This window comes from Cupressus sempervirens, chromosome 3 (assembly GCF_028749045.1).
Source record: "Cupressus sempervirens isolate cs-2001-9-10 chromosome 3, ASM2874904v1, whole genome shotgun sequence".
In the NCBI taxonomy this organism is placed as follows: Eukaryota; Viridiplantae; Streptophyta; class Pinopsida; order Cupressales; family Cupressaceae; genus Cupressus; species Cupressus sempervirens.
Window position 1 is genome coordinate 972,412,783 of NC_143120.1, and position 10,917 is coordinate 972,423,699.

General features: G+C 32.8%; 1 protein-coding gene across 1 annotated transcript; it reads left to right on the forward strand.

Moving 5' to 3' along the window:
* Window positions 1–8,795: 8,795 nt before the first annotated feature.
* LOC149569988 (cinnamoyl-CoA reductase 1-like) lies at window positions 8,796–10,559 on the forward strand. The gene is made up of 6 exons (XM_089817849.1): window positions 8,796–8,930; window positions 9,111–9,265; window positions 9,364–9,549; window positions 9,634–9,796; window positions 9,906–10,095; window positions 10,188–10,559. The coding sequence occupies exons 1-6, from the start codon at window positions 8,822–8,824 to the stop codon at window positions 10,330–10,332; spliced, it is 948 nt and encodes a 315-aa protein (XP_089673975.1). The 5' UTR covers window positions 8,796–8,821; the 3' UTR covers window positions 10,333–10,559.
* Window positions 10,560–10,917: the final 358 nt, after the last annotated feature.

Sequence of the window (10,917 nt, forward strand, 5' to 3'; positions counted from 1 at the left end):
AATTTAATAATACTCCACCTTAAAAAGTTCCAAGGAAATTCAAGTAGTTGCAAACAATAAATATGGTGATTTTGTATCATTGTAAAACAGAATGCATACTTTCTAAGCTCACGGAGGTCCTCCAAAAGTTATAATTAAAAACCATCCGTTAAAGAAGATCAGAAACATTATTATTACGATAAACTTCCACGACAAACCACTTTAGAGTCAATTCAAAGAAATTCGTTAGATGACTGAAAATTGAACTCTCGTTAAAAAAAATATATATTTTCTGATTGTAGACCTTTATAAAATTAATTTGAGAACAAAAAAAATTACTATTCTTAGTTAGGGTATGTAATCCTTTGATTTGACAATTTAAAATCAGTAGAGAACATTATGTTCTGGTTAAAATCCTTTTCCATTTTTCAAGTAGTCTATTAACGTTGAGTTATTTACAAAAAAATGAGCCTACACATTGATTAGGAAAAATTATTAGCTGAGGCTTTTGAGTGCATTATTTCTCTCACTTCCATCACAATGCGAGGAAACTCATAATTTAAAATAGATACAACACAACTTAAATGTATTCCAAATCGATGAAGAGCAACTTTTGGTCCACCAATACCAGAAAATAGAGAAAGCTAAAGCCATCAAGATATAATGCTTTCAAGACTGAAAAATGATATGCAACTGTATCTGTTTGGAATGAATTACCCAAACAACACAAGCGATCAGTCGGACAAGAAGTTCTACGAGTGTGATCTCTATCAAATTTTAATATAAGCTCTATCTCATGGAGCTCTAGAGGGATGAGGTCACCTGGCCCCACCCATACCAAATTCCATTCTTCACACTTTTGAAGTATATATTTCTGCGCACTATCTTGCAATTGCCCTCGTGAATTCTGAATCATAACTCTCAATTGATCAATAAGGACAGTGCCACATCGTCTTGAGTCTATGAACTTTTTTTTTGTCGTATGATCCCATGAAGGCCAATACTTTTTTATTTTCCGAAGTGCTTCTTGAATAGTCATGGGGGGAGAGGTTCTGCTTGAAATCGCTCTTCTATTAGAAGTTTATGCACATACCCTCTTGCTCTTCTAGAAGCTGAAAAGAACATTGAGTCCACCAACTTTGGTTCAACACTATTAAATTGTTCAGATATTGTCTTCCAAATATCCTTCGATGCAAAAGCATTATTCTCATAGTAGAAGAAAGGTGGCCCTTGCATGAACGCATTGATTTCCTTTGAACACTGGCTAATAGGTTTCCTAGGAACTCCAAAACCAATTAGTTCCTTGGGACACAAATTAGGGATTGCATCACATACTTCAAACATTGCTTGCTTGTCTTGCATACCCTTTATGTATTTTTCATACTTCAACACTTTCATTATCTATGTTACAATTTCGAACTTACACAATTTCATTATCTATGTTACAATTCTTAAATATCAACTTTTTTTCAAACTATTGAATTTCATCTTGAATTAAATGTGTTTTTAATTGTACGATCATAAGTTCTTAATTATCAAATTTAGTTTATTAAAAAACTATATAATTTAATAATTTAAATTAATTGTACCATGGATGAATTTAATAATTTAAATTCATTTATCAACTTTTTTTCAAACTAGATTGAATTTCATAAGTGAAAATTAAAGTATGTGTTTTTAAAATTGTAAGATTATAAGTTCATAGTTATCATTTAGGTTAGTTTATTAAAAAACTATATATTTTTATGTTACTTTATTACATCTACGGTCATGTACTCTTAAAGTTTAAATTAGTTTAAATTAATATGTTTTTTTAATATTATATTTTGTAAAAGTTCTCTAAAATAATGTATTGGCTTACCTAATTAACATATTTTTATCCACATAAAACTAATAGTTATCTTTAGCGGGTTAGTAATTGATAATTTAAGAAATATGTATCTTTCCAACTTCCTACTAATTGATAATTGATATACATGTATACACGTTTCTCAAGATCATGTTCTATAGCTATAACACAAAAAAATACACATGTACACATATACACGTCTCAAGGATAAAAATCTACAAATCTAATATATCTCTATGTATCTGAAATGCAAATTGTAAATCTCGAATAAATATACGCATGTAGAAAAATATAAAAAGTCATATATACGCACATGTGATGGTATCTAACTACTGAAATACTCAATAATCAAATCAATAGTGAAAGTACATGCATGTCATCAAGGAACTGAAATACACATGTGTACATGTAAACTGGACCTCCAATATATATGCATCAAAAAATATATAAATCTGATCAACTACTAGAAGGACCCCTCAAGATGCATATGAACAGAATGACCCTCTGATCAAGTCTCCTGTACATCCTCTCGCCGAGGTGCATCAACCAAGCCCTGCAAATATATATACATATATACATACATGTGTTAGAGTTCTATCTTTAAAACATATATATACATACGTGCATCATGTACATGTACATTCAAATTAAATACAAATTTGCATATATATATATATATATATATATATATATATATATATATATATATATATATATATATATATATATATATATATATATATATATATATATCTAGTTTTAAAAATATATAAATAACTTTAAACGAGCCCTACGTCGAGGTACACGATGAGCCCCACTAGAAGCTGCAGCACGAGCCCCACCATGAGCTGCACGAGGAGCCATATCGAGAATTGCATCAGGCGCTGCAATAGGAACCGCATCAACCTGTGCCGCAGTAGGAGCCGTAGTAGGAACTACATCAGGTGTCGCACCAGAAGCCGCATCAAGCATATCGTGTGAAGCCATATCTGTAGAAATATATGAAGAGCTAAACTGCCTGCTGTACACAATTTTTTATTTTTAACATTAAAAATTATACACATGTAATTAAACATACATCACACATCATGGACCTAGATAATCTGTAACACATCCAAACCTATATTAATTTGCATATAAGTATAAGATAACTTTAAAGTTGAGAGTTTGGTTATGGTTAGAGTTAATTTGTTGTTTTAAGATTTTATTATACTTTGGGGGGTATTATTAGAGAATTCAATTAAAGGGTAATAAATTATTTATATTACTCTTAAATGATAATGTTTCGAGGTTTAGGTTTCAAGTTGGGTTACATATATATCATTTAAAACAAGGGTCATACTTCATGTATGTACATGTGTTTGAATGTATGTGCATGTATCTCAAATGTAATTTTTAACAATTTAGGATTAGGGTCAACTTGTTTTAATTTTATGTAAGTTAGGCTTCAATTAGGTTTTCAAATAGGGTTTTAGTGTAATTAGGCTCAATTTTAGGGTAAGATTTAAGACCTTACGACATTGTCAGGGTTTACACGAACTTACATAATTTCTAGCATTAAATTTAGGGGTTAATATTAAGGTCCATGGTTAAGAATTTAGGATAAGGGAACTTAGCATATGAAGTTTATGATTTGGTTCAAGATTATGATTTAGGGTATTTATTATCATTTATAATCTTGGGTTTAGAAATTAAATTTTAAGATCAAGGTTAGGGTTAGGGTTTGGATGTACATGTATGTTATATTCATACCTAGATATGCAAATTAATCTACATTCTTATATATGTATAATTTAGGATCTCCCCTTAAGACATGTCATTGAATTATATAGTTAATTATATACTTCTAATTATTAAGACATTAAAAATAATAACATATGTACATTTAAACATGAATATTGAAAACATATGTATGCACATCTATATCTAACACATGAACATATTTACGTGTACATTTATGAAATAAAATATACATTTTAATCTACATTCTTATGTATAATTTAGGATCTCCCCTTAAGACATGTGTTATTAAATATAGTTAATTACACTTAGTTATAAGATAAATTAAGATCAATAGTTAACATATACCCAAATTATACATATAAAAAAATGTGAATTTATTAAAAACATGTACATACATCTACTTTTAACCATGAACAAATATACATGTACATCTATGTTCAAAATAAAAAATTATACATTCTAATCTATATTTTTACATGTACAATATAGGATCTAGACCCTTAAGATATGTCATTTAATTAAACTTCTAAAATTAAGACATTAAAGTGAATTTGACATATATACATAAACATTAATATCGAAAGCATGTACATGTCTACATTTAACATATATATATATATATATATATATATATATATGTTTTTAAAATTTTTTCTAAAATTTATATTATTATAAATTTTGTAATGTTTTTCTAATTTTTTAAAAATATTTTTTCTAATGTTTTTCTAAATTTTATATTATTATAAATTTTATAATATTTTTCTAATTTAAATTTTTTTTTTTTCTAAAATTTATATTATTATAAAATTTCTAACGTTTTTCTAATGTTTTTTCTAAATTTGTTTTCTAGAATTTATATTAAATTATAAATTTTCTAATGTTTTTATAATGTTTTTTCTAAATTTTATATTAAATTCTAAATTTTCTAATGTTTTTGCAATGTTTTTTTAAAAAAATTGTTTTCTAAATTTTATATTAAATTATAAATTTTCTAATATTTTTCTTAATTTTTTTAAAAATATTTTTTAAAATTTTATATTAAATTATAAATTCTCTAATATTTTTGTAATGTTTTTTCTAAATATGTTTTCTAAATTTTCAAATGTTTTTGTAATATTTTTTTCTAAATTTTTTAATTTTAAATAAAATTTTTTTAAAAATTTTTTTTTCTAATTTTTTAAAATATTTTTTTATAAATTTGTTTTCTAAATTTTATATTAAATTATAAATTTTCTAATTTTTAAAAATATTTTTTCTAAATTTTCTAATATTTTTGTTATGTTTTTTCTAAATTTTCTAATATTTTTTTTTTCTTTTTCTAAATTTGTTTTCTAAATTTCATATTAAATAATAAATTCTCTAATGTTTTCCTAATGTTTTTTCTAAATTTGTTTTCTAATTTTTTTCCTAAATTTTATATTATTTTTCCTAATGTTTTCTATATAATATTTTTTTGTTTTCTAAATTAATATAAATAAACAATAAAAATATTAAATTAACATTTAGTTATGCTTTCAAAACTATTAAAAACGTAAATAACATTCAAATATGCTTTAAAAATATTTTTAAAATGTATTAAAAACATTAAAATCTACTTTGATAACATAAAAAAATACTTTAAAAACATTGAAAAACATTAAATTAATAATATTTTGACATACCCGATGATGAGAATCAGAACGAAAGCGACAAGATGATGGTGACGGAGGTAGCACAAATGACACGTTTGCCCAAATGCTCTAAATGAATAGTAGTTACCGTGAAAATGAATTGGAAAAGTTGAAAAAGAGATTTTAACCGCTGGAAATGCATGCGGTATAGGTTCGCGCAAACACATGTTCGAGCGAACATGGCTTAACAGGTTCGCACGAACATGTGTTGCTTGCATGTTCGTGCGAACATGTGAGTGAGGTTTGCGCGAACGTATGGAGTTTGGAATTGCGAAAATTTTGCAACTTTTTAGAATTTGTTCATCCCACTAAAGTGGAACCCATTATTGTGGGTTCACCCAGTATATACAAGAGAGAATGAGAAGGAAAAAACCCCTTAAGAGGAAAAAGTCCCCCCCAAAATGAAGAAGAAGAAGGAGACAAGGTAGTCCCCCCCCGGTAAATGTAAGGTGCTGACTAGTGAGAAATGCTCCAATGTAGAAGCTGATCCATGACCGTTGAATGATGTTCCTCCCCTTTGGAAGAAACAATGGCAAAGGTACTAGTGAGATGCTTCCCCTGTGTGTGGAAAGAATCTTAGTGATGAAAGGTGTCTCTGAAACTTGTTCAAGTGTCCCTGTATCGATACTAATGATGGCTCCTTCTAAAACTGCTAAGAAGAAGTGTAGATCGAGAAAGGAGTGATGTAGAATTTGTTTCAAGAAACCAACAATCTTCTCAAATGACAAAGAGACCTGCAGATGTTGTACATAAGTATCCACAATCACATCAACCTATAAAGGTTGATCATGTAGAGAATGGACATGAGGGTCAAAGTGGACCCTCACAACAATTGTAGAAGGATCGTCCTTAGCAAAGAGAAGCGGTAGATCATCAAAGAAGTCTCCCAAATCTACTGTGTGTGACTCTACGAACAAAGTTGAAATGTCTGGCAAGAAGTCATCACCTGGAAGACAAAGTGTACTTTGCTGTGCTGAAGTACATGAATATGTCACTACGGAAACAAATGAAGAATTTTTCTCAAAAAGAAGATGAATATCATCTAGGATGTCTCCCGCATCTTTAATGTGAGACTCCATGAACAAGCTTGCAATGGCGAGAAGGAAGTCATCGTATGAAGGTAAAGTAGGAAGACATGAAGTGTCCTAGTGTTGCACAGAATCTGAAGCATCTGTGGCTGAAACAAGATCAGTAGGAGGAACAGGAGCATCTGGAGGTGTGATCGCATCTGGAGAGGATGTAGCTACTGGAGGTAAAAGATCTTTTGGGAATGGAGAAATGTGTGGATTTCCATATGTCTCCCAAAGATGAATCCAATAAACATATGGATAAGATGACTTAATGTCCTCAAGTGAATCCATAACCTCCATATCCATAAATAGAAAGAGAGTACACCAAATGAGGGCACTTGTGTTCGCATGGTAGGTAAGTCCTCTCCTATATGGTAGTGCATTATGCTGAATAAGATATGGGATAACCAATTGACTCCATTCCTGATAGTTATCTATTGTCAAGGTAATTAAATATTCCTCTTCCATAGTGGACTAATCAATGTACCCCCCAAAATGGAAAATAAATCAAAGAACCCCCCCTAATGTATGATTTAGGCACTTGGTAGCCACTTGAAAATTTAGGGCCTATTTCTGAAAATAGTATTTCTGTCCACAAAACCTATAATATAATTACATATCTAGAAAGTAGACAAACAAAATGCACTTTCAAAAAAAATGGAACCTGATTTGGAGTCTAGATGAGCCCGTACTAAGCATTTTAAGTGGCAAAAAGAAGAATTTGTGAGTTGCAAAAAACTTCAGGAATAGAGATCTCAAACCACCTACATCAATGTGTAGATCACGAAATTCTACCTCAAAACAAAAAAAATTGCTTGCAAAAAGGAGTCTGTCTGAGGGAGATATCGTTGTTTGAAAATCGCTACTGCTGTTATTTTTTCTGAATCGTTGCCACGCCTCCAAAAATCAAATGGCTCTAGAATTTGCCTTAGATATCCGATTTGGATGAAACAAAATCCAATCTGGGAGTTTTTTGACCTACCTAACCCACTTTTATCCCTATTTTAGGCTAGTGAGGCTTAATGGGACAACAATTGGTACTTTGAGTTCAAACTCACTATCATGGATTCAACTCTCCAATCCAACACTTGGATGAGGTCTGCCAGAGGTTAGCAAACACCTTTCCACCACTTGATCTCTTTGTTCAATACATATAATTAACTTTCATGGGTTTTTTTTCCAAGCTTTCCTGGCTCACCACTACTGAGTGATCAACCTAGAGCATCAGTTTAAAAATAGTAAATCAATCAAGCTCAATCTAAAACTACAAAAAATGGAACCTATACATCCTAACCTAGCACTCTACCAAGCCATTTAAAATTCTAGCCATGGAATGTCAAATTTTGAGCCATTTCTTTGTGAAAACCCTGATTTTGGAGGGTTTGTGACCACTTTGGCTTCAAACTCGTGGTAAATTCACCTGCAAACACTTCAAAACTTCAAACCAAATACAAATGAATGTTAACTCACTATGCTACAACCTCAAATCAAATTTACTATTAGAAAGTACAATGTTGTATGGAAATGTATAGAAAATAGAGAAAAAATGCCAAAAACTTATCTTGATTGATCAACTAACTCCCAAAATCGATTTTCCAAGGCTCTCAGATCAGTTAGGATAATTTCTTACTATTTGTCGAGTCCATTGTGTCATTTTTGTTATTGTACTCTAAAAGATGTAAAAGTTGTTAAGTTGTAACATTGCAACTTTGCTACATCACTACGTAGAACACTTATCCTAATGACTCCAACACTTCAAATAAGTCATCAAAACATCAAATATGACCTCTTAAAATGCCTAAACACTCTTCAACCATCCTAGATAAAGACAACTTCTAGAACTTACAAATGAAAAATGCTTTCCCTTGACTCAATCTCACTAGATTTGTTGCCAAAAGAGTTTATTACATCAAATTACCTCAAACACACCACAAACTCGCAAACACAAATTAGGCGCTCCTTACCACATACAATTTTGACCATACCTATCTACCATTACACCACATTCTGTGAGGCACTTCATAAAGTGGCCACTAGCATAAAAAAATCTTACTCGATCGAGTGAGGCATCGTGTTTCATCAAACTGGCGTCCCTTGCCACTAATAGAAGCGTAGAAAGCTGTGAGTGATAGCGAGGATTGAACATTCAACAGCTTAAGCAACCAATAAAAGCGCTGGGAAGGGCAATTATAAAAATGGAAATCCGGGGGGTGGGTTGAATGGTTTTTCCAGAAGCAGTCCCTTGTTTAGAGGAGACGGCGAGGCGTGTCAACTGTGCCCTCTTTCCTCGGTTAACACCGTTTGTTTTGGGAGCGACGGTCTTTCCTCGGTCCACCGTAAACTGTGACGTAGTTAACACTTACTCCGTCCACAGTCCACAGATCAGTTTGCGGATCTTGCCAAACCGCTACAATATACAACTGAGTCTCCTTATAAATAGGCATAAAGCTCACACACCAATGTCGAAAGCAAGTCTAAGACATAAGAAAAAGAAATTTAAAAAGATTAAGATGGAGAGTACAGTGTGCGTAACGGGAGCTGGAGGTTTCATTGCCTCCTGGCTTGTCAAGATGCTCTTGAGCAGAGGTTATACTGTTAGAGGAACAGTCCGCGACCCTGGTCAGTATTACCATTTACGTATTGCATTCACATATTTCTTTCTTATCTAAAAACTTGATCTTTCTTTCTTAGGCTTTATGCAAGGGACCTCATCCCCTGCATTTTCATTAACGTCGTCACGGTTTCACATTACATTTCGATGAGCAACATATAATTACATTTCAAAATAAATATGCGCAGATGATAAGAAGTATGCCCATCTCAAAGAGTTGGAAGGGGCGGAAGAAAGGCTCGAGCTTGTGAAGGCAGATATTCTGGACTATGACAGCTTGATAACAGCCATCAGAGGTTGCAAAGGAGTCTTTCACACGGCCTGCCCTATTATTGAAGATCCGGTAATGTCCCTTGCTTATTACCAAATTATGCGTTTGATGACCAAATTATGCAATTGAGTTTTGAATGAATGTAAAATGCCCACTTGGACACTGGACAGGCACAAGTGGTGCAGGCGGCAGTGAAGGGGAGTCTGAATGTGTTGAAGGCCTGCAACGAAGTGGGAGTGAAGCGAGTGATACTCACGTCCTCCATCGGCGCCATTTACCTCGACCCCAACAGAAATCCGGAAGCCATAGTCGATGAGGACTGCTGGAGCAACCTTCACTACTGCATCCAAACCAAGGTAATTACCCATTTACTTTGTATTTATACTTGTTTAAACTTATATCCATATTATCCCAACTCCTCTTTCTCTTTTGGTGCTCAGAACTGGTATTGCTATTCAAAGACGGTAGCAGAGAAAGCTGCGTGTGAGTATGCGGAGAAGGTGGGTATGGAGTTGATAAGGATTAATCCCTCTATTGTATTGGGTCCTCTGCTCCAGCCCACTATGAACTTCAGCACTGCCCATGTTTTGAAGTATTTAACAGGTGAGCGTCCGCACATTTAAAGTGGTCCTATTCCCCCTCACGCTCACGCTCACGCTCACTCTGCGAAATTAACTCTTTCTCTTTTTCATTTCAATTCAATTCAATCCAGGGTCGGCCAAGACGTATGCAAATGCAACTCAGGTATACGTGGATGTGAGAGATGTGGCGAGAGCGCATATTTTGCTCTACGAGACTCCCTCTGCCTCTGGTCGATATCTGTGTGGAGAAAGAAGCCTGCACAGAGGAGAGCTTGTGGATCTCTTGGCACAACTCTTCCCGCAGTACCCAATTCCTACCAAGTAATTATGGATTCTTAGTATTTCCCTACTTTCCTACTAACCCTGAATTTTTATTATAACATGGGTTTTCATTATCTTCCCCTCCTCTGCAGGTGTTCAGACCAGGTAAATCCAAGGAAAGTGGCATACAAATTCAGCAATCAAAAGCTGAGGGAATTGGGTCTCTCATTTACACCCATAAAAGAATGTCTGACCGATACAGTAGGCAGCCTCAGGGAAAAGGGGTTTCTTCCCTAGCTACATGTAGACAGTAAGAACACTCGAACGACAATGGCGTTACACCCTCCTGCTGCTGTTCTCACTCAATTGTTTGCCATAATATGGCATTCCGCATCTCATTTTTATATCCGTCCTGTACCGTCCCCAATCCATATTGTAGAGTTTCTTGAAATAAAGAGTGTTACACTCATAAATTGTAACAGTCAGGTAATATAGAATTGAATTGGCACCTTCATTACCGTGCATTATAGTGTTATTGAAGCATTCTGTCAAGAAATTGTTTGTGTTCAATTATAATGAATTAGAATGTATTATGAGTAATGATTAGGATTTTCGTAATTGTTAATTCTTATATACAAATCATCGGGATTAAGGGGAGGAGGATGTCACAACCTGTAACTCGCATAAATTGGAAAATTTATTGTCACGTAGATTTTGTTAGGCAAATCGATTAAATTAATAGCACTATTCCCCTAATTAATAACTTAATTAACTGGATAGGAATCACGATGTCATGAGAAACAACAAAAAAATAGGTTGGTGCGAATATTTAAGAATTGGGTTAGATACGTATCCAAGAAAATTATAATAAATATAATAACA

Bases quoted from the DNA above. Each gene is read 5' to 3' on its own strand.
- LOC149569988 (XM_089817849.1), top strand. From the start codon at position 8,822: ATGGAGAGTACAGTGTGCGTAACGGGAGCTGGAGGTTTCATTGCCTCC. The intron at 8,931-9,110 runs GTCAGTATTACC...AAATATGCGCAG, and splicing joins AGGAACAGTCCGCGACCCTG to ATGATAAGAAGTATGCCCAT. The intron at 10,096-10,187 runs GTAATTATGGAT...CCTCCTCTGCAG, and splicing joins CAGTACCCAATTCCTACCAA to GTGTTCAGACCAGGTAAATC.